The sequence below is a fragment of the Rhea americana genome, unplaced genomic scaffold, assembly GCF_003343005.1.
Source record: "Rhea americana isolate MKP2758 unplaced genomic scaffold, rheAme1 scaffold_27, whole genome shotgun sequence".
NCBI classification, from domain to species: domain Eukaryota; kingdom Metazoa; phylum Chordata; class Aves; order Rheiformes; family Rheidae; genus Rhea; species Rhea americana.
The window spans coordinates 3,493,271-3,518,084 of NW_028186390.1; the positions used below are offsets into that span (position 1 = coordinate 3,493,271).

General features: G+C 35.2%; 1 protein-coding gene across 1 annotated transcript in view; it reads left to right on the top strand.

Moving 5' to 3' along the window:
• The window catches only part of FAF1 (Fas associated factor 1), a 173,630-nt gene that overhangs the window by 50,682 nt on the left and 98,134 nt on the right, over nucleotides 1-24,814 (top strand). The window contains exon 7 of the mRNA XM_085308055.1: nucleotides 2,792-2,897. Within this exon, the coding sequence (XP_085164181.1) occupies nucleotides 2,792-2,897 (106 nt within the window). The remainder of the gene's footprint in view (nucleotides 1-2,791; nucleotides 2,898-24,814) is intronic.

Below are 24,814 nucleotides of genomic sequence, written 5' to 3' on the forward strand. Positions count from 1 at the left end.
AAGAGTCTCCTTTACATACTTTTGTTTTGTTTATTTGATGATTGCTTTAATAGTTGTAAATACGATTTTAAGGCAATATATGCTCTGGAGGCGGAGTTTTGTTGGCATAAAGACATTGGGATAATCCAAATCCCTGGTTGTTGGAGGAAATGAATTTGGGAGTTGATGAGCCAGGCATCACTGGTTGACCAGCTGCATGTTAAAATCCTCCTTATGGGGYGGAGGAGAGTTGCTCTGCCTAGGAAGCTCTGGGCATACACTGCCCATCTCATGCACCAGCCGCTCCTCCTCCCCTTGGCTTCCCAAGCGGTGTGGTTCCTGCCCTGCGGCTCTCGGGCAATACAGAGTTTTGATATAGGAGCTCAAAGGATTGGGTCAGTTGACCATGTATCTCTATATAAATTTTATCCTGCATGCATTCCTCATTATCTTTCTGAAGAAAAGATGAATAATCGGTCGTATCCTTTAATAGCCAACAACTTCAAAAAACAAAATTTCCAAGATTTTTTAGATACCCTTATTTTTAGCCAAGTCTTTGATTCTGTTTGGCTCTGAATATATACTGAGAATCTGCTTGTTCTCAGAGAAGGGAATATTTTGTGCTGCATCTCCATTCAAATTCCCTTCTTGTTTAATTTGATTTCCATAACCAGTTGCTTGCATTTCTGTTACCTGCAACATCCCTGCAACCTCACTGTTGCTCCTGTTTTCTGAGATGTTTTCCTTGAAAACTGAGAGACATCTGATTGTTGTCTCATGTAAAAATCAGTCTTTGCGGCCTGAAATATTGTAGTCCAGAGTGTTACTCAGGTTTTCAGGAGTGGCTTCCTCATCTTTTGCAGAACAGAGCGGTAGTATTGGTCGTAGAATGGTGGGGGCAGGTTGTGATTTCTTTTTTTTTTTTATCTTTTTCTTTTTAAGTCCATTTTACCAGAGAAATACGTAGAAGAATGTTTATTCAAAGAAGAGATGATACTAAAACTCCACTACTTGMAAAAAAGTAAAAATGATCATAGCAAATCATGTAACCTACTGGACTTGATCCTCTTGAGGACAAAAAGATTACAGATATAACACGGATTTTTACTTTAAAATTTCAATATTATCCTAGTTTTGGTAATGAAGATGCATAAGAAAGTGTTTAAATATTTGAAATCACAATTTTACAGTCTAGCCACAACAGCTGCATTTCAGTGTGGGAATTAAAATACATACTTGAAAAAATATAGTTGACTTTTGTCCTTAGAGGGATTGTTAATTATTTAAAAATTTTTCTAGTCTGTTRTTAGAGTTTGAGACAAGCACGGTTAACTTCACATTAAGCATGGATGACTTATTTCAGCTGTATATATAGTGTCTGTCATATATTTGAACATTCTTAGCATTAACAATGAATAAACTTTATCTTCTGCATTACAAAAATATAAAACACGAGAAATAGCACTTTGTGGTTTGTTTTGTAGTATGTGATTAYTATGTTTAAGATGTCACAATCTATATTATGTTGCTGAGTGAAGCTGTTTTTATAAGGTAATCTTTGAGGTGTTAAAACAAATGGTGCATCCTTTACTAAAGCATCCAGTGAGTATTGCATCGGTTCCTTACCATCTGAGTACCAAAACTGCAGACCAGTAATTCTAGCAGAAGAAAAAACAATATATCTGGACTCAAATAGTCCAACAGTCTTTCTTGACTCCTTGTAAGTTAAGATGCAGCTGTGTTCATCTGCATAGTAGGTCCAAACAGAATTTGTCCTTTCTTGCTTGAAGAAACAGTATTGAAGTGAAGCAGTAGATTGCAGCAGTGAAGTTCTAAAGGAAAAAAAGAAATTTCTTTCTTGTATGAGCATGTATTAAAAAAGAAAGAATAAACTGAATTTATTTTCCATATGCCAGTAAACAGGTCATGTTTGTGTAAGTTTTAGGAAGGTAGCAAGCTGTGCTATAATGTTGTCRCATTTTGGAGGCTATATATAAGACTGTACACAGCTGTAACAGACCTATTTGTAATACAAGTCCTTATTTCTCTTTTGAAAAGTAGATAGTTGTTTAATTTTGTTTCCAATTAAGTAAGCAGGATGCTTTTCTAACCTCTAGATTTCTTGTTACCAGGAAAATCACAAAAGAATGAGTTTTATGTGACAACATAAACATATAGTTGACCTGTTTAGTCTGTGTCTTAAGATTTTTTTTCCCCTCAGTGGAAGTTATTAAAGATATTTTAATGCATATTTAAAAAAAAATATTGAGCAGAACATATTTCTCTGAATGCTCAACACCCACGTGAGAAACTTTGTGGTTAGTTTCCCCGTTCTAACTAGCTGAGTTTGTGCTTTGAAYGAAGCATTTCCATTTGATTTATGCTGCAGGTAACCCCAGAGAAGTAAGAGCATGCTTTGCTTTGTTCTGCTTACCATCAGTTTTTCATGTGCCCTGTGGCTTGATATTTTGTCTGGTCATCAATATGCTTACAAGCCTGGTATTAATGGCGTTGTGAGTGCTAAATACACCTGATATTTGTGATGATAATGTGACTCTCTCAACTTTGAAAATACTTAAYATTAGAAGAGCTTTAAAGGCTGCAGTCACCTCATTAAGGAAGGGGTTCAAGAATGGCCTTCAGTCATTCTCAGCATGTTTTCTTGCATTTGAGAGTGAAAAGAGAGATGATAATTTGTGCCTGGACTTGTCCATGTAGGGTTTAGGGTACCCTGGGGTTTTTGCATCTATCTGTAAAACAAGCTACAACATGCTTATCTCTGATTTTCTTGTTTTTCTTTCAACCATTTCAGGGCCCTGCAGGAGTCATTAAATCAAAATTTCATGCTGATTGTCACCCATCGAGAAGTCCAGCGGGAGTACAACCTCAACTTCTCAGGAAGCAGTACCATTCAGGAGGTGAGTTCCGTTTCACAGCTGAAAAATAAATGTAGCTCATTATAGCTAACGGCAACTCTGCTAAAGAGGGCTTACATGATCTTGTTGGAAAGTATTTTATTGCTCAGTTTTTGTTTTAATCAACTTGGATCATCAAGATTGCTATAAATTGATTAAAGCACTTGACCTAAAAAAGGCTTTCCTAAAAAAAAATTAGCTAGCATACAGAAAAGATGTTTCTTTTTAATTGCAATAGCAGCATATATGAGCAGTGTTCTTTGAGTTACTGAAGAGTGTTAAGGAAGGGTGGTTACTCAGATCCATTTTATTTTTAAGTCCCTTGAAGGTTCCACTGCCTTGCTATCTTTTAACCAGCTCTGTTTTTTAAGCACCTCTACCATTACTGGTTGCTCTTGCAGTGCTGTAATTCTTACTGGCTTGGGAGCCAACTGGTTTCTTTGTATGACGGTGTCGGTGCGGTTCTGTGGAGTGGCCAGCAAGGGGTGGTGTTGGAGAGAACTTCATAGAATCATAGAATCGGTAAGGTTGGAAGGGACCTCTGGAGATCATCTAGTCCAACCTCCCTGCTCAGCAGGGTCACCTAGAGCATGTTAAACTTTAGCAGAAGTAACTCCTGTAGGAATAAATGTCTCTTTCATGAATCTGGACCCTCCGAGTTTAGAACAAGCAGCCCTTGTGTGTAGTTCTTCTTAACGCCTTTCTAAACAAAACCAAAATATTGTTGTTCAATGCTTCACGGTATGTCTAGTGTTTCAGATTTTTATTTTCCATGCAAGCAGCTAATGTGGGGGCTTTATGAAACCTGAAGAAACACGACAAACAATCTAGAAATGTGAATTTTCAGAATTCACGTTACAAAATATTAAGAATAAATGTTTRCTTTTCAAATTAAATATATGTTTGCTATTGATCTGACACTTCTCTCAGTCAGTCTTTCACAGTTGAATAGATATTACTGAAATCTTTCCTGTGATATGGTGACATTGTAAATAGGATTATTTTAAGTTCCATGATACTAGCTGTAGGAGCAATAGCCAACACAACAATGAAAAATGGACATTAACTATTTTCATCACGAACCCTGTTGTTCTTAAGATCTAAATTCTGGTTTTGCTCTGTGCAAACAGTTGGTTTTTCTTTTTAAACTATTTTGTGTTTTTTTTTTTTTTGAACTGTTACTTTTTAATATAAATAAACTGACACAACTGTGTTTGAGTGTTTTCTGAGGGGCTGAGATCTGACTTTTTAAAAAYTAAAAATAATTTGCAGACTTATGAAAATAATCATAATTGCACTGTTTTTTCAATTTTTAAATTGTGAGATGCTAAAAGAAAATGTGTACGTATTGCCTACTTATTTTTACATGTGCTATATCAATTACTATTTTACTGGAGAATCTTAAAGGAACCAGAAAAGTGGTACAGTGTGTGGGAATTTAGGCTATCTCTGTGTGCACTGAAGTCATCTTATTTGTTGGTAGTTACAGGTTATAGTCAACGTGTCACATACGAAGTTAACTTAATTTAAAAACAAGTGAATTATTTTCCCCCTTAAACTACTGAAAGCAAAAACGACCCTAGACCAAATACCCAAACCCTACCACCTGTAACCAAATCAGTCCTAGCATCAAACCTTTCTTTGCCTTTATCTCTTATATCTAAATATTACATCCAATACGGCATATAAAATTACTAGGMTCAGAAGCTAAAATGGAAAAAAAATCTCTGGACCTTCTTGCTGCAGTTGATGCTGAACAGGTGAACACRTCTGTCTGTACAAAGTCTCGCTGAAAGCACTGGGGACTTGGCGGACCTAAAAGGGATGGCGAACACTTGTCTAATTATAGAAAACAAGCACTGTTTTGTGTGTTAACTCCCTAATGGCTTTTTAATTTATTTTTTTTTCTTTTAGCATAGAGTGAGCATTGTAACAAATGATCGATGACTCTAGTTGCTTCGTGTGGTTTGGAGGAATCAGTAATATGTTTGTTTCTTCTCTCTCCCTGTGTCGTTCCTCTCCAGAGAGTGTTACAATTTTTATTCACTCTCTTGTTCACACTTTTACAAATTAATAGTTTACTTTCCTTCTGGTGTATTTTTGTAACAGTGGAAAAGCTTTATGCAAGTTGCAGTTGCCAGCCACAAGAGGGCAGGAAGGACTATTCAATTATTACCTATAAATGCCGTTCAGTGTTTTCAAATTAGCTTCTGGTATATTAACAAAAAGGAGTATAATGGCCAAGTTATTGTTTGATTTACAGATAATTGGCATATTGCAGGGAGGAGACTTAATTTCACCCTTTTAAATTAAACAGGGAGATTTAAAAAGACATAAAATATTCATTAATGTTCAGTGATTATAAAGCAGTGGCATATATTTATTCTACCTTTATTACTGTTTCGATGGGAAAATACTGCAAATATTTCAGAAATCGAGTTGGCCATACTGACAAGTTGAAATGTTTAAGCAGTGTTAATGCAATCTACTCACATGTTATATCCTATGCAGAAAGATTCAAAATGACTACATCAATTATTAAAAGAAATATTTAAAATTCTAGAAATGTTCCATTGCTTGCCACAGTTGAGTGCAACTGTCTCTTCAGGGCCAGTTGTTTGGTTTGTTATTATTATTAGTGCAGCAAATTTTAAGGAATAAAAAATATTTATTTTACAAATGTTTCCAGCAGCAACAACAACAAAAAAACTTACAGAGCTCTCATAAATATTTTGCAATGGTTTAATGTGAAATCCAGTGAGCTATCTGCTGTGCTTTAATAAACTACTGTTGCTTCAGTTCTGTTTTCTTCTTGCTTTGTTTAGATTGTATACTTCGAATGATATTTGGATGAACTGTTATTTAAAAAAAAAAATCCTGTTGTGGTATGGAATACAATCCTGCAGAAAATTAGCTAGCAGAGAGAAGCCTAAACCATAGTGCTGAGATCTGATTCCCCAAATTGTCTTGTATTAATTCCATAGCTGGGTTTTGGGTGGTACACAAAAGTACTTTTATCATGTTTTGTCGACATCTTCAGCTGTTTGCACTTTTTCAATTAAACTATAACTTACTATCAGTTATAGTGATGTAGGATCTGCAACCTATAAAGAATCTTCAGAAATGAAATAAAAAATGRAACACAAATTTTCCAAAAATTCTGGGTGTTAGGTTTTTTTGTTTGTTYGGGGTTTTTTTTGCAAATTGCGTAGATGCGTTGTTAACTTGGAAAGTTGATGATAACATGTTGGCCTCAATTGCAAATTAATCTATGTCACAATTTTCTGACATCTGTTTGTTCTTGTAAAATTGCAGTATTAAATTAATTCTGGGCAGATACTGTTCTGGGAGGAAAAAAAATCKTGATTACTTTTTTCCATGATCCGCATTTTAAACTGGAATGAGTAGGTTTTGTGCCAGTCTGGAGACTGTAAATTAATACATTTCCAGTGTACTGTGTGGTTAAATAAGGACAGTTCTAACAAACTGAAGTGCTAATACTTAAAAGATTACGAGGARTTTTCAGTCTGAATACTTGCTCTTTGTTCTACTCTGATAATTAGTAGAGGCTCTCACTAGTTGCAAGTTGAGGTGAGAGAGTTTTTTAGTCTTGATTTTAGGAGATACGTGCTGAAATTTATAAGACTTAGCCAGTTTCAACATCATTTGTTTTCTAACTGTTCTGGTTGTGTTATATACTAGGAATGAGCGTTTCTTCTGCTTCTCATTTTTGCGAGCTGTAGTTATGTTACTTCAGAGACGAAAGACGAGTTTTTTATTTTATTTTATTTTTTAAATTATTTTCAGAGATGGCAATGCTTAAATATTTTCCTGAAAAGAAACTTTACGTTCTCATTCTGGAGTAGGCACAGTATAAATAAGCTGTGAAAAACTTTCTGAATTTGGAATTTAGAAAGCTGTCCTTTTTTAATCACAATAAGATGCTTCGCACTTCTTGTTACTTTAAGTGACATGCGGGGAAAAAAAATTCAGAAAACTTTAACAAACTGGTTACCTCCATTAAAAATAAGGAGTTTGCATTTGCCTATTTTACTGATGGTTTAGTCTTTGAAGCCTTTTTTGTGATTTCTGTGGGCAGGATTACAGCAGTACCCAGTGTACACAAGCTGTGGCTGTTAAAGGGTGGACAAGTTAAATAGGCAGGAACCCTGAGAGCCTTGAAGATATATGTGTGTGTATGTATTTATATGTATGTATGTATATATGTGTGTATATATATGTATATATGCATTTATATGATATGAAGAAATATATATGTATTTTTGGTAACTACTAGAGTTCTGAGTTGAGGATACTAGATAAAGCATATATACAAGGTACTATATAATTCCTAGTAAAACATAAAATCTGTGCAGAGAAGATGGATTCCTGAATACTGTCTGCCTTTGCATAGCTGCATGTGCTCTTTAGTCGATTCCTTTAGCCAATTAAAGTAATCAGAGGCTAGCTTCTTACCGTCCCCGTCACCTGTGATAGGTAGTATGTTTGTTCTTTGTTCCCTATAGAATTACTGACTAAGATGGAATATGAAAAGCAATGTATCCAATAGCACTACAGGCAGGAGGAGGAACTAGTTATACATAGAACTGCTCGGGGATGGGATAAAGTATAAATTCTGGGTGGACAGAGAACTGCTGATAATTTGAAGTCCTTTTTGCAGAATTTTTAAAAACTTTTTTGATAAGTGGATGAATGTGGAAGAAGATACAAAACCAAAATGTATAAACACAGGCAGAAACGGCCTAGAAAATGGTAATACATAAATGTATGTGGATAGATGAACTCTTTTCAGCACACAGAAAAAATAATTCAACTGAAGAAGGTTTTGCACATTTTTCAGATTTGACTTTTGGCTTTTGTACAAATATTTTCAAGCCARTTATTGTCGAGTGAGATCACCCATAATAAAGGTCGGACATCAGCATGGGAATATGAAATGTGTATATAATAATATTCATCTCTTAAACATTGTGGCTAAGTAATTGCAATAGGATATGCTTGAGAGACATTAGAGTATCAACATATCCAAATATTGTACGTATATAACAGTTTTGGAAACAGTTGTGTTATATTGTGACTTTATCTGCTTTATTTAGGTAGCTAAAAAAACCTATTCTTATGCTAATAAAAATCAGTAACTAATATTCCATTTTAATATTTGATAGGAAGTGCACAGATATTCTGTACTGTTGGTCAATTATTCTTGTAGTATCGAAAAAGCTAATAAGTGTGGTTGGTATAATGAATGTACTCAGGCTCCTTAGATTATTTTTGTGAAAACTGAAAGTTTTACTTTTCAAAGAAATTTATCACGTAACAATTATATTCAATTTATAGTGTGTAGTTACAATAACATATATAATTTAGACATCTGTTACTGTAATAGCCTCAGTGTTCTACAGTAATAAATGAGTACCGTCTAGCAAGCTAGGTTTCAACTTTTTAAACAAGGAGGCAAAAACCTTTTTTAAAAAAGCTAAATAAACTTGATTTTTTTTTTGCCCATTTTAAGAAAGAAAAATAGCATATTGTTAAACCAAGACRTATCCGCTGGGGGTGTGTGTGGGGGGGAGATTAACTTTTTGTAAGTGGTCATGTGTTAAAAATTGTATGGAAAGAAAGTTCCTTGGGAAATAAAGAGAAAATAGATATTATGTACTTGTTCAAAAGTGATAGCTTGATTTGCCTTTTAAGATACCTAACTATCTGACTGTGAAGATAGTTCTATTTCTAAGTAATTGAACAGGAAAAGATATATAACCATTATTTTTTTCAATGCAACAGAAACAGCAATAAGAGATAAAGGGCAGTCTTTTACATYTCTATTAATTATGAAGCTTAATATATTCCTGAGAGAATATGTTTCATAACCTGTAATTTGTTTTTGGTGGGTTTGGACGTGCATATCATTAAAGAAATGATCTTCAGTTATCAAAAACTAGTAAACATGGACATTTTTATATGCAAGAAAAGGCAGAGAGTAAATAATTGCACTGGTGACCAATACTGTAATAATCCTGTTTTACAATATGCACTTGACAGGTTGTAATAGTGCTAATTGAAGAGACTAATTCACACTTGCTTCATTCTATTCAAAGGCAAAATCAGCAGCTTGTTTTGCTTTTGACCAGATGGTCCTGATGAACACCTACTGTGCACTTTAAGTGCTTTACTAGAATTACAAAGGCTGGGGGCTGCGTCCGACTCAAAATGATTTGAGAAGAGAAAAAAACCTCGCTGCTCAATGGATTTGGTGCAACTAAATTAATTCTAGTGGACCCATTACACACTGAGCCCCCTTTTCAAAGTGCTGAGCCTCCTCGTTTGTTCTGTAGCAATGAGAAAGTGAAAGGCAGATTACTGCAAACAGAAATAAAAAAAAAAGTGCTGTGAAAAGGAGAAAAGAGGCCTTGAAGCCTTTTCATATCATTTGGGTTTTTCAAGTGCGTTATTTTTGGGGAGGGTGGATGTATGAAAAGCCAATTGGAGTTTTTTTTGTTTTAAAGTGCGCTATTTAAGTACTATGAATATAAAAGCAAGAGCAACAGTTGACTGAGTTTACTGTGGTAAAGCTTTGTGTCCAAGGATGAATCAAATTCATTATAGTCAATGCTTTGTATTTTCATATGAATGTAGGGTTAGTTTCACAAGACTGTGTCTGTTTAGGATAATTATAATTTAATATTTTCCTTTCATACAGTTATCACTGTAGATATCTAAAATTTACTGAAAGCAGGTTTTTCGTCTTGTATAAATTTAGAAGCACACAGAGAGATTAAAACTCCAAAGGAAGCTGTTTAATTTCCAAAGGAAGGCGAAGCATGTTCCAGTAGCATTGAAGCACAGATTATTATAACTAATTAGAAGTCACACATCTGTTAGCTTTCGATTTGTCAGTGCTTGTAGTTTRTGTGGATGTTTATATCTTCCCTTCTTTCTTTCTTTCTTCCTTTTCTCCCTATCTTTATCACRCTCCATAAATGTAGGCTGGATTTGATAAGGATCAATTTATTTGAATTTGAAAGTAATGAGGAGTCATTGTTATAATTTTGGTTGCAGCTTCWGCTCCATGAATGCTCAATCATGTGAGCTGTCCTTATTTTCAAAGTAATCATGTCGAATGGGATGGCTCTCTTCGTGTAATTTGAGGTTAAGGTTTTTGGGGATCAAGACCTAAATTAGRACCCTGCTTTTTATTTTTTTAACTGCAGTTAAATCCATAACTCAGTATTCTGATTTTGAATTTTTGCTCTTTTACTTTCAGAAGTGAAGAATTTTTGTGCAAAGCTTCTGTCGTAATGCTAGCTATTAAAAAGGTGTTAGCATGAAATGACAAGAAAACGTAAGCAGCTTTATGAACGTATTAAACAGTTATGTTCCTAGCTCTTGTCCATTTAAGGTGGGAAAGCAGTATTCTGTGGCTAAATAGCACAGCACTGCTGTCTGTGTAAACTGGATTTAGTTGAGTCATAAATGAAAAACTAAATGGTAGCATTTTTCACAATTAAAAATAATTTGCTGGTTGTAAATGAGTGTAGTAGAGCATAAGTTAACCTTTCTTCCTTATGTTAACTGTATAATGATCACCCCTATTATTGCACAATATACACTTTTCCTAAAAAAAACAAAAAGAGAAACAAAACCAAAAACAAACAATAACAGCCGTTGGATTGCTGACTTGTTTTCAAACAATGAAATTTGTATTTGTGCAAATTATAGTAGGCACAGTGTTCTCTCATGTTTTCTCATCAAACAACCCAATTATACTTATAAATAGTGAGGTGCTAATGAACTGTTGTTCTGGAAAAGTTTTTTTTTTTTTCTTTTCTTTTTTTTTTAACTTGAGTAAGAAAGGAAACACTTCACAATTTTAGAGTGCTTGCTTAGTGAGAAAATACTTGAAAATATTGTMCCTATGTAAATCATATTGGTGCTATCAATGTAAATACTTAAGCTAGTCTAGAAACCCTTACGTTCACGTGGAACACTGCTAGATTCTTGACTTTATAAATTGCCCACTTCATTGTGAACTGATGATTTACTTCTATTCCTGTGGTTATAGAGTTTTTTCAGTAAGATACAGTTTATATTTAGATTTAGAGAATCTTAATGTGTGTATTTAATAGGAAAAAAAGCAAGAATTTGCTCTCTGGAAGGTTAAGGTGGTGCATATATTTAACAGTCTTGGTGGAGATGTGGCACTGAAATAGTCTGCAGTATCTTAGATATAAACAGGATAATTACAGGACARCACTAAATCATTCCATAACTGCTATGCAAAGAAAATACTCGTTTGTGATTTCAAATGTGATTTAATAATGTTTGTTGCTATGCAGTCTATAGCATCTGGGTGAAACTGTTTGCTATCTCTTTAGAAAAACCATTTCTTAAAAATTTTCWGTTATGTTCCTGTGTAAAATGTGAACTTAAAAAGTTATTCTTTTGTATTTGTACCTAGAATCATGGGCATAAGTTGAAGAGTCTTGCACTCATTTAGAGGATAAAATGGCCTCATAATCACCCTTAATAAATCCCTGTTACTGTTTTTAAAAAGGCTTGTAGAAGCTCTCGGCAAACATTTGCAATAAGTGGCAAAATTTATGCCTTGCTTTGTGATAGTTGCGTGACCAGACAGTGGGGTATAGGATTGTTTTAAGGTTTTTACAGCTGCAGGCAAAAGCATCTGTTCCTAGAAAAGCCTGCATTGTTTAATTTTGACACTGACTTTACCATGCTGCTTGTACCAGTTGCTGGATTAGGTGCCACTAAGATAAAATTTGTTTTAAGTTGCTCCCAAATGCAGCTGTCACTATACATGGCCTTGTGGCTCAAGCAGGGTAGACGTAATCAAAACAAGCATTTTTGTACAAGAACATCTTATTAGACTGGAAAAGCTCAGGGCAGGATCTTTGACAATATTGTATCTCGTGAGTAGCTAAGCTATTAGTTTTTAGGTTTATTTAATAATTCTGGTGATGGCTAACGTGTGACTGCCTCACGCAATGAAAGAAAGGGATTTTCTTTCTTCTTTTTAAGCTTCACTGCTTTTCCTTTTAAATATACATTATATTTATTTTGATTAAAGAGTTACTGTGTTACTAAACTATATAAACTCTGTATATCTGTACATCTATATTTCTACAGTGAAATGGGAGGACTTACAAAAGTCAGGGAAAATTGACATTTTTGAAAGCGCTTTCTTTTTTTTTTCTTCAAAGTTTTCAGTGAATTAAAAATGAAAGAGCACTTCATTTTATGTATCCCAGAGTTGTGTTAATTTCTACCCAGCTGGTCTAAAATGATTGATACAAAGCCAAATTTGTGACTGCCTGCATTACAAAGTCTGTAATTTGCTAATGAATTATGATAATAATCTTTCATCATACATGAAAGATTTAGACAAACAATTTACTAACTATATAGTTTGATCACAATTTTTGAGTTTGTACCAAGCCTCAAATTTTGTTTATTTTTCCCCAGACCAACATGAACTTACTGTGTTTTGAAAGCAAAGATGCTGGAAGATACATGGGGATGATAATGAACAGCAGAAAAGATACAAGCTTGTAGGGTAAACCACTATGCTTCTATACGTGTATATACATGTATATGCAACCCAAACCACCCAGTTTTTGACTAGAGAAGCTCCATAATATGCATGGCATAAGAAGTTGTTGGAGACGGCATCCGATGTATTGTAGGAGCATAGTAGTAAATGMAAATGGAGTTGAGATGTTTCTCAAGTTAACTCCTTGAGGTATGATATAGACAAACTATGTAAAGCATAGCTAGACAGAGGTGTAGGAGCAAATGCTGCTTTTTTTTAAAAAAAAAAACAAGGCAAACAAAAGCCCCCAACMCCAAACCTTAACCAGGATGTACCAGGGAGAGTGCAAATAGTACTTTRTGCTTTATTCTTTCAATCCATGAAATATTTCACAAAAGAGAGAAAAGGAGTAACCACCACCAGATCCAATCAACCTGAATGAAATTTGTGGTCACCCGTATATCATTGCAGCAGCATGGTTGATATGGCATGGTTGGAGGACCTTGTCAGGACAACGTTCACAGGCTGTGGCCACGATAAGAGCAGGGCTGTTACTGTTAGGAAAATCAAGAATATTTGGTCCTGTGCGGGAGAAGTTCCTGCACCTTCAGACCAAAGGCTACTTCCAAGTTCTGCAGAACTTGCTTCTGCATTGGATTTTTCACTTTTYGAAAAGTGAGCAACATAGAAAACAGGAGAGGAGCCTTCTGTTGAGTGATCACTGACTTTTCTTCTGTTTTGTATATATTCAGTAATTTTTTCTGCACCTTTTGGGTGCAGTTTATTTCAATGAGTTCAGRCTGTGTAGTCATACTGATGTCCACCCTAAAACAAACAAACAAAACCAACTAACGCTTGTATCAAGTCCTGTTACYATTGTTTGAATGAAATTGTTAACTTCAGCAATTTCTGCCTTTAAGTACATGTCWTCAGAGCATCAGTTACCTGATAGAGTTGGTTTATCTACTCCAGACATAAACATGTATCACTGCCCAAACAAAGCCATGCTCAGACTCTGGGGGCTACAACTAGGTGAAGTGTTACGTTATTGGCTTTTTTTTAAAAAAAAAAAAAATAAAAGAGAGGGGGAGGGAATGGACAGTAAAAAAAAGACCAGAGAAACTGGGAATAAGGGGAAGAAAGTAAAACAGCGAACAACAAGAAACCACGATTTAGAGGAGGGACTGGGAATGCAGCACCATGTGAAAAGATAAGAAGCTTTAAGGGTAGGTGCCGTCTGGAAAAGATGCTCAACTGCAAACAAAGCTTATTTTGGTGTTTGGTTATGTTTTGATATTGTTTATTTTATMAGGTTTAGAGAAATAGAACTTTGTAAATGAACAGGAATGTGTTCCTGAATCATTTCTTATTGAATCAGTTATTAGAAAAAAAAAAGTCTTAGCTGGTCAAAAAATGGTATTTTTAATTAGCCTTTCCAGCTTTATAGAAAGTATAGAACAGTGCTTAAAGYCTCAAACCAATCTATTTGAAATCACAGGTGCTATGTTATGTTTTGGAAGAGAAAAAGATTCTTAAAAGATGTTGATTTTCTTGGGCTGCCTACAGAAATGCTCACAGACCCTGTGCAGTAAGCACCATAAAATACTGGCTGTGTTGATTCTTTACATGATTGAGCTTCAGTGAGTTGAGACACACAGGACGTGCAATATTTCACTTACGATCTCATATATTTGTTTCTCCTCAAAAAGAGTGTGGCCACCTMTATTTATGGAATTATTATTTTATTTATTTATATTTAAAAAAGGCAGTGTTTCTGCTAAAATTGAGAAGAATACCTAATGGTGTGACACATGAAAATACAGTTTTGTACCATAAGGTRCATAACTCACGCAGATCCACTCCTTGCAGGGTAGAACTGTGTTGGTGTTTCGCTTCAAACCTGCACTACTGATCTGAAGTATATATCTCCCACTTGTCCTACTTTGTGTGCAAGTGTGTGTTATGGAGCAGTCTCAGGGTATACAGACTGAGTTCTGTTAGGCTGGAACTAATCTAGAAGACACATAATTATAAATAGTTAATACTACTGAGATATTCAGGACCGGCTGAGAACTAGTCCTTAGTAAAATTCCAGAAATACGAATAATATGGATGTTGGAYCCTTAGCACTCCCTTGTTTGCCCTGCAGGTCTGCTTCTATTGCACTGCCCTATATGCTAATGTAGATATAATCGCAGGCTGCAATTTAGTGTTTCACAGGGAGGTTTAAGGAGAGACATCTCCCATGACAATTCAAGCATCATCTCTGTCTACAACTCCTAGGACATCAGAAAAGAAACTTTTATCCTACTCAGACCTAACAGAATGCTCTAGTGAATTTCTAAATTTTTCATTGGCCTCATGTACCCAATCTTGAAATACTAGTGTGGACCTGCCTGACTTGGCAGTTTGCCGGTTGTGCTGGGGAGAGAAATGTCACCTTCCTAGTTTGTACTGCAAAAGAAAGTACCGTCTTCCACTGGTCTGCTGCTGCTTTGTGTGGAGAATGTCAGAGTTTCCCCATTGTCATTTGTCCTAGCCCCTGCCCAAACTGTCTTGTTCGCAGTTCACAGCTGTATGCACATAGGATGTTCTCAGTTGCAGTCTGGCCTTTTCTCTGCATGCCCCATGTCAACGCATAGAATAAAAAAGAGCCAAGACCTTCTAAGCAGAGCGAGTGAAAAGGACTGCTGGTTGTAGGTGAAATTGTCAACACAAAACACTTCCCAGATTAAACTAAGTACTTCTTACGCTCCCTGCTTTTGAATTATTCAAGGCTACGTCCTCCTTGCCTTAAAATAGGAACTTTCTGTGGGGAAGTGCAAACAGAAGTTTATACAAAGCATGGGTGGGAGATGTTGAGCATAAACTCTGCTTGTGGTTACGGATAAGTTAATGATTGCACAGAAACATAGTTCACAAAGTTTCTTAAGTAAAAATTACTCTTTTGGAGCTGCTGAGTTCAGTAAAAGGTAGCCTGTGTTCAGACATAAGCAAAAGAAATTGAGAACAGTATGAAACTAAACCAAATACGACTGTCTTTTTGYATTTCCTGAAAGAAGTTGCAGGGATAGGTGCAATGCTGGATTTCACCCTGATGCTGTCATTGAAATAACTGAAATGACTTTTGTTCCTAGAACTTACTGTTCCTTTTTCCATTTCCCTTTACTGGAATTGGAGGAAGGTGTGTACAGTTATGCTGTTCAATACCAGGCAGTCAGGCATTGCCATTATATAAGTACAGATTTAAGGGAATGAATTGTTTTTTCCTGATCCATGAATTCAGAATAGTAAAAAACCTCATTCTTTGAATTCCTCTTTGCCTTTTTTCATTTTGTGTTTTACTCTTTCAACTATTGAGATAATCTACATTTTCAAATGATAGTAGCGTTGGAATGCCTTGATATTAGATGYACTAGAAAATAGATACTAGATAGAATCACCTTCCTGGGGAAGAAAAAAATAGTGAGAGTTAAGGTGTTTGATATGGCAACTCTTCAGTCTTCAGCTCTTCTCGCCCAACCCCCCCCCATTTAGAAATAATAGATGTCAATGTCTCCAAAAATTACATTCCAAGAGTATCGTCCTTAGAATGAAAAATTATTCTGCTTGTGAACATGTTCTACTTTAGGCCATGCAAGACCATTTATTAACAGAAGCTTTTCTTCATTGTATTATAAAATTGAGAGTCAGCTCATTGTATATTTGAAGAGTTTGAATTCCTTTCTATATTCAAGCCATATACAATGGAGACAGTATAGMGTTTAGTCTCTGATAAATGTTTTTTCCTATTTTGAATTACAGTATCAAGGAGAACGATCAGTGATCAGGACTACAGAAATTTTTGCACTAACGTCCTTAGAAATTCCCGATAAGGTTAGCCAAATTTGGGAAGCTACTTGCAGCTGCTGTCTGGCACATCTTCTGCAGGAGAATATTACTTGAGAATCCAGTAYGAGATGCAAAAATCATGCAATTTTAGATGTACGATGCTAGATCTAGCAAACTTCTTACTAGATTGTGATACTTAAAACTTTCTCATCAGCTATCTTCTGTGAGAGAACCAGTTTGCATACCCAAATGGTATAGTTTTCTCTTTAGAGAGGTACATTACCACTGTGTTCAATTACAATTTTTTCCTAAAACCAGTTAGAAGTGAGCAACAATAAAACTCAGAGACTCAGTGTTTCTTCTGGAGCATAAATGGAACTGTTGAAGTGGAGAATAATTTTAGCATATGGTCTGTCATCTYAAGACACTGGTATCAGAAGACATCACTAATAATTTCAATTCTCATTTTGCCTTTTGCCTGGTTTTAGTTTATAGATCAGACCTAGGATCATTCCATTTTAGAAATGGATGATTGCCAACTTTTGTAAGTTATTTTCTCTTCTGGAGGTCATTTTGCTCCTTTGATTAACCATGTGTTTTTCACTTTCCTGTTTTTAAGAATTCATTCTCTTCTGTTTCTTTTATTTTCCTCTAAGTCCACATAATGTGCTTTTTTTCTTTCACCGCTTTCTCATTCCAGTGCTTAATCTTCTGCTTTATTGACTTGTTTACAGTTTATTGTTCAGAATGCTTTAAAACTTAGTTACTGCTACTTGTTTAAAAAAATCAAGATGGCTTATCTGCCTGAACTTTACTACATATACTTTTCTTCTAAAAATAGAGAAAGCTTTTACATTATTATACTCATTATACTTTGTACTTAAACTTTTTGGCAATGCAGAGTTCTAAGTTGGTTTAATTACACCTTGAAAAGTATTCCTATGTAGAAGGAATTATTTAGGGGAATTCTTGCCCATTAGGTTTTTAAACAGAACTGAATTTTCACTGATTGTTGAATGAATATCAAATAGATTTTTTTTCCTAGCAATTTGATTGTAATTCTTGGTGTTATCTTATATAGTTCAATTAACTTAAACTTTCCTAAGTTTTAGAAAAGAAATTTTCTTATATTAATGGAGTATTTTATTGTTGCATACTTTATACTATAATTGTTCTTGGGCTTCAGAGAAGGAGCTCTTGGTATGAATCTGTAAAACAGTTGTTTCGTTAACATCTTCACAGGAAAAATCAACACAGAGTGGTGCCATATGTAAATGAACAAGTTGTGATGCTATAACTTATCAAATAACCATTGATGCAGTATAGCTGGGCAAACTGTTTCAGTGTGTGCATATACAGTAGGTATTTCTCTCCAAATTAATATTTGCATTTGGAATGTGTGTGAAGTGCAAATACGTGAGAAGTATATAACAATTAATAATATTTTGTATTTGATGTTTACAAATTATGTGCTCTGCATTTTAATTCTTAATGTTATCTGCTTCTTTAATCATCTTGAATTAGGATTCCAAATGTATTGATTCAAAGGGATTTATTACTTAGTTATTTCCAAATGTATTGATTCAAAAGGATTTACTACTTAATTATTTATTAATTTTTGATAGGCATTTTCTGTGCTTGAAACAGGTTGGGTTTGATCAGTAGTTAGCTGGTGTTTTTTGAGATTGCCATTTTGCTCTTCAAGATCTCAGACTATCATAAAACTTTTATATCACCTTTATGAATGTTTCTGATGGTTGTAGCGGTRAGAAAAATACACAGAATGAGACCTTGATTTAATAGTGGTTTCTGATTTAGCACTGTTCTGTGCAGAAAGAATGCTTAGCCTTTTAAATAAAGGTGTACTTTTAATCCGATTTAGTTAAACCAATATGGCCTTCTGTGAACATTCTTACTTGCCCTAAAGGCAGCTTGTTTTACTTCAATATAACCAGAGTACGTATTAGATGAAGTTAAACCAAAGTAAGGCCTTGTCCTYAGTAAGCAAAAAAGATATTTAAAATCCTGTATTAGTTAATATACAATGAAAAAATAATAGTAACCCCCTTGTATTTACAAAACGCGCTAATAGAGTCTAATACATGAATCTGCTTACGGGCAAAGCCTGGGTTCCCTCAAGAGCTCGTAGTTGCTGTCCGAACAGTAGAAACCAAAACAAGCTGCAGTGGTTATAGAAAGTGGAGTAGCACCAGGTCCTATAGCGTCAAATGTGGAATAAGCCAGAAGCCTCGTAAACATGCCTGTTTGTCAGGGCTGTCATGTTAACTATATATATTTTACATACATATAGGTGCGAGAGGCACGAGGAGGGCACGAGCCACTCTCAGCAGGCCTTTGCCCTCGGACTTCTGTCCAGGATCCTAGCTGGGAGYCAATGTCTTTTCAAGACTGTATTTAACTCCCTGTCGTCCCGCTGCCCGCTCCCTCCTCTGCGCTGCTTTGTAGGCAGCCCCTGGGGTCAGCGGCAGCCCGGCTTCTGCAGGACTCCCGCGCCGGGCAGAAGGGGACCCTGAGAAGCAGGAGCCAGGCAGACCTGTCAATGGCTTTTTTTTTTTTCCCACCCCTTCCTGTAGTGTTAATTGTGGTCACAAATGTTAAGTGTTTCTGTAAAATTAACACCTTGGTATTATGTATTTCTTTTCCACTATGTAGCTTCAATGTCAAGTTTACTCAGCAGACAAGTCAAAACAAGATTTTTTTTTTATTCCCGCCCCCCCCCAACTGTCACTAAAGCAAGCCTCAGCCTGGGATCTCAGAAAATCAGTGTTCATTCTGCTTAGCAGCTCATGGGAAACAATAAAGATTTGGGGTTCAGAATTTAATTGGCACTGAACATTGCAGGAAGCACAACAGCATACAGTTTACTCTTGTGAAGCTTTATTGATCCTTTTTTACAAGAAAAGGTCTGATGAAAGCAAAAAGAGGCATTCAGTTTGCAAGTGCTTCTACACAGTTTTTATTGTGAAATGTAAACTTTTTTCTGTCCCTCTCTATTCCTGCACAATAAATGCACTGTAAGATCTTCTGATTCAGATCGAAGTATAGAAAAACTAAAGAATAAGTGGTCATTTCTACTGCTGTGCTTGTTCTTCTGGATGATATTGGCCTTTTCTTGCTTGCACATTGGATTTATGTCTTTCCCAGGGCTGATGTCCCAAGTGCCTCTGTAAATATTTAAAACTATTGTGACATCAGTGTATCCTCAAAATTTGTATCCATTTGTATCCCAGTTTCTTTTAGTGACCTATTTCCATGCCTCAGATACRGAATACTGCTATTGAAGATATGAATGGAAGTTTCCCATCTTTCTGGCATTACCTGTAGACCAAAGTCTAAAGAGAGGAACTTAATTGCCACTAAGGCAGATGATCTGTTGAATTGCATTGAGTAACTGAGGATACTTATATATATATGTGTGTGTGTGTGTGTGTGTGTGTATATATTTATCGTATAGATTGATCCTGTATTTTCAGAACCTGCAATAAGGTCAGCTACAGAGGCCTTTAAGCGACTTCCTTCTCCCTGAGCTTCCTTGCAAACCAGTCTTTGATTTTGAGAGTGTCAGGACTGCTACTTATACAGATGCTTCTTAGACATGCAGAGGTACCAAGTAAATTCACCCAATTTATTAACAGCTGCTACTCCATTCATGTTATAGGATATGGYTTTTTTGTCCTTTTCCTGATGAGTGGCTGGTGAATGATAACTCGCTTGCCCAAGCAAGATCACAAGCTTTTTATAGACCGTTTTTCAGCTGTGGTTAGTAGTGTACAAGCTGAGGCTTCATGTACCCTAGTGTGACTGTGATGATCACACCTTAATGTGGAGGTTCARGGACTTCTCTCTTGGAAAGCATTTAATCTTTTCAAAAGGATTGTTCCCTTCTGGCTCATTGTTTGAGAGCCCAGTGATGATGTGCCCAGATGATTTAGAACATTTCTCACAACTGGGAGACTTTGGAGGATATCCTCAAAACTTTCCAGGTTGAGGTTACCCGAGGCTGATATTTTAGTCTCAGAAACAACGCGAAGTGCTAATGCATCTATTCCAGACATTATATCTCTTTAGCCTGCCTGTTAGATACATACTTGATCCCTTGAACATGCCTCCRATTAATTTTCTTTTAAATATTCTCAGTAGGTCATGAAAGATGTGTGTATGGTGATTATGATTTCATTATCCTGTTTGAAACAATTTTAGATCAAGGACATCCTTCTGGTGAATAAGCAGCAGAATGTTCCAGTCCCTTCTTCAAGTTTCTGGCTTGTTCTTCTTGGATTTCAGCAGGTTTCCCTTTCCCCATCTCAAAYCTATGAACCTCATGAAGAATGTGGTGCATTCAGTGTCAAAGGGTGCTTGCTTTTCTCCAGTAACAAATGTTCTTCCTAATAGTTAGTTGTCCTGCAGACTCACCGAGATGACTAAATGACTGGGTTTTCATTAAATACATTGATTTTTTTTTTCTCTCGTGTGGAAACTTATTCCCATAGTACGTTGGATTCTTTTCTGAATCTTAAAGAGCACAAAGTTCTCAGTTGTTAGCCACCAAATACGTCTCTGCCTTCATAGTAAAAGGAAGGTTACTGCCTAAAGCAGAACGTCACTTGCTGATGTTTCTCTGCCATTATTGTACTGAGAGGAAAAAATGTGAAGAAGTATGTGAAAATAAGACTKATTATAACTCTTACAGTGTGTTATATTGTGTTATAATACAGTAATAAAAATGGATACACAGGAGCATTTCTTACTTTTTTCCTTTTCGGCACTTAAAAGAAAAATAGAGCTGAAAACATGTCTTTGGGAGATATACATGGTTAAATCTTTTRCATTGGCCTTTGAGGTGATTATTCTGTAACAAGAAAGCAAGCAGGGGCAAATTTTGCTTCTATTTATAGAAACAGTTAACTTGAGATGAATATACTTTTTTCTGATCTTAATGTTTGTTATCTGTGAGCATCATATTAGATGACTTCTAATTTTATTTTAGAAAAAAGCAATACTAGTGGGGACTTTGCTTAATCTATGTAGCATTTTAGGCATTTGGGGGAAATGATAGCTGAGTTTCTAATGATCAGCAACTTTAGAAGTAATTTTTCTAATTAAATAAATTCACTGCTTATTTAATAGGTACAGAGTTGCATTTAGAGCTGAGACTGAAAAATGCRGAGAAGAAAAATATGTTTAAACAAATAAGCTAACTTTTATTTAAGCTTTTCTGTTTCTAGGAGTTGGSAAGTTTGTACAGTAGAATAATGAAAACTACTAGAACTGCTACAAATACTGTATTCTTCCTGAGTGGTCATTGCTTTTGTTTTCTTGTTGTTCCACAGCATATAAGTGATAAACCTTGTAAAGGCTGGAGTCTACAGAAAAGAGAATTCCTTGTAATTTGTTGGTCAGATGCTTTTGAAATTGCATTTAATTAYAAATTCAAGAAATATTGACCCCCGTCTTTATAAAACAGACACTGGGATTTCAGCAGTCTGTGGTTTAGATGTTACTCAAGCTAGGCAAGCCTCTAAGAAAGCTACTGAAAAAATTGTTGATGCTTTGAGAAACACTCAAATGTGTAATCCTATAATTACTACACAATAATGTAACCTTCTTTTAAAATTTTGCATTTATAGAGAGAGATGTGTTTTGTATATTGTAGGYTACTCCTGTTTTTAAATTAATTTGTCCAGTCCTGGAAGCTGATATGTTTTGGAAGAGCATCTGAACTACAAGTTGCAAGACTGGAGCCTTAGCATATATATATTTTTTCAAGTTAAGCTATCCAACATTCTGAAAGCAAGACTTTAGTTCTTAAGTTGTTTGGCGGCGTTTTATACGTTAGTATAAATGATACTGGGATTTTTTTTTAGATTTTTGGTATTTGTTGCTATCTCACAGAAGTCCCAAAAGGTCTGTAGGTTGTCTTCTCAGTCAAAGCACTATTATTAACAGAAGTTTCATGTGAATAACCTGGAAACTAGCAGGGAGTGAGAATGACTGGCAATATCGAAGAAATATTCAGAAGATGTTTTGAGCTTTCCTCTTGAATGTTCATCATTAAAAGTTAAAACTGGTGGAAGAACAGTTTTCTCCATTATGGGAGATGGTCTTTTTTGCTTTCCCCTTCATCTTTTTACATTCTACAAATGCATATGACGTATATGTCTACTTACCACCAATCCAAATTCTGACCTATTTGGGAAATGACTTAGAGAAATTAAAGAAAAAGAGCCAACAAAATAGGTCTAATTTCTGGTCAGGTTGCACCTTTTTTCTTTTCTTTTCTTTTCTTTCCTTTTTTTTTTTTTTTTTAAATCCATATTAATTTTTTAGTTAATATGTTTAAATGTATTTAAATACATTTAAAAATAGTGTTATTCGTGAAACCGAAATGAAATTGCATGGCTTCTTTCAATAAAGATAAAAGCTATATTCAGATTCCACCTTTACTCAACTCTTTTTATCTCAATAGATTCACTCTCTGTCATACTGCCTTTAACTTTAAAAAAAAAAAAAAATCTGATAAAGATCAGTTTTTGTGATACCATGGAAGAGGAAGACAAAAGTATAGTTGTCAAATATGTACAGATTTTAATAATTCTTTGCCCCTTATGCAGAAATGTTTGAATATGTTTTCACCTGCAGTGCTTCTGCTGTTAAAGTGCAATCTATGTCAATAAAAAGAAATGAGAGACCGAGGTCTTTCCTATATACGATTAGTTCATTCTTTAAAAACCAAAAGTAGATCTGAAGTCTAATCTTTGATTGTTGTCTTGATTTCTTTCATTTTTGTTTTTTAAAAACCCATATCATACTGAATTTGAATGCAAATGAAGAGCTGACTTTGTAGATGTCACAGTAAACTTAAAAGTTTTAAAATTATTTTCACTGAAATTTTATTTGGGACACAGGTACAGGGAAGCAGTGCTTTAAAAGAACRTAGTTTATAATTTTTATTCAGTGCCTTGCAGAAAGAAATGCATAAATTTTTGTATATGTTAAACATGCATTAAATGAAAGATATTTTTTTTCTCTATCTTATTAAGTAAATGAGGGGGTTTTAGTGTAAGATTCCATGGTTAAAGATGTAAACCAGCAATTTCTTGGTTCTATAGCACAACATAGTTCAGAGCTGAGATTAGAGAAACCCTGTAGAGTGGCTAATACTCGAGGGCATCCCCAACTAGAAAAGTATGTGAATTTAGGCATGGGAGGAAGGAAGGATCTGCTTTAAATTTAGTGTAGGGTCACTGAATCTTAATGATAGATTAAACAAGGGAGGTGGAATAATGAATAGGGGTATGCAATGTGTAGCACTAATACCAGAAGTCCATGGTTTTCACTGGTTATTTAATGTCTTTTCCCATATGTTTCTGAATAGAACAGGTTATGGCAGGGATGAGCTAAGGAATAGCTTTGTTAGTGAATTGTTAAATAGATTGAATTCTCTCTTTAAAAATGTATATGTATATAGGAAAACTGCTTGTTAATAGTATAATTGGGCACCTTATATACATATACCTTAAACCTAGAAATATTAGTAACAGATTGTATTCATAAATTGATGGTTCTGTGTTGAGGTTCTTAAAATGTACTGTGCAGGTTGTCTGCATAACTTTCTTTTCCTACATGAAAGTAACAGCTATTACTTGGTTAAAGCAGAGATGAATTTCTGATTTTTTTTTTTTTTTCTGGATACTGTTGATATAAAGAAAAGCCCAAGAAGAAGCAGTGATTTGGTAGACGTGAAAATGAGATAGAGGGAAATACTGAGAAATGTTTTTGTTGCTTAGGAGTTGACTAACAGCTCAGCAGTTGTTGTTCTATAATTTGTTTTAACTTGAATTTAAAATAACATCAATAGAGTATCTGTTCAAACTCAAATGCATGAAATAATTTATTAAATTCATACTTAARGTGACTGAGAAAAATCTCACTGTATACATGGGTGTTGAGTTCATACTGAGCTTTCACACTTAGTCTATCAGCTGCCTGATACCAACAGTGTAGGTGGACCAAGCAGTCAAGTGTTGAGTTATTAATGGGCTTCTGGATAATCCATATTCTCTTTAGTGTAGGGAAGGTACCGCAAAGGCTCTAGAGCAAATCTACTTTACTCCTTGTTTTTCTTCTCTTACAAAAGTGATTGCAAACTGTATCTGGAAGGTGCAGTGTAAATCACACTGACGGGTTTGTCCTGTTGCTACAACAGTGCAGTATCAGTGAAATTAATGAGATACACACAGCCTTAAAGGTTTGTGTCTCATGTTCCTCTTTAGGTATATTTTGTTGGCCAACAGTGGGAACAAATGGACTGTAAGGAGTGCTTTACCTATCTCTCCCTATTAAGTAAAAGGCTTCCTGTAGTCTTAAATGTAAAAAAAATATGGGAAGAAAGACATAAAGCATTGAAGTCAGACAAGAATTAGAGGACCTCTCTGCCAAATAATTACTTGAATAGTACTTCACCTCACAAGATGCAGATATTGAACTACTTTTTCCATGT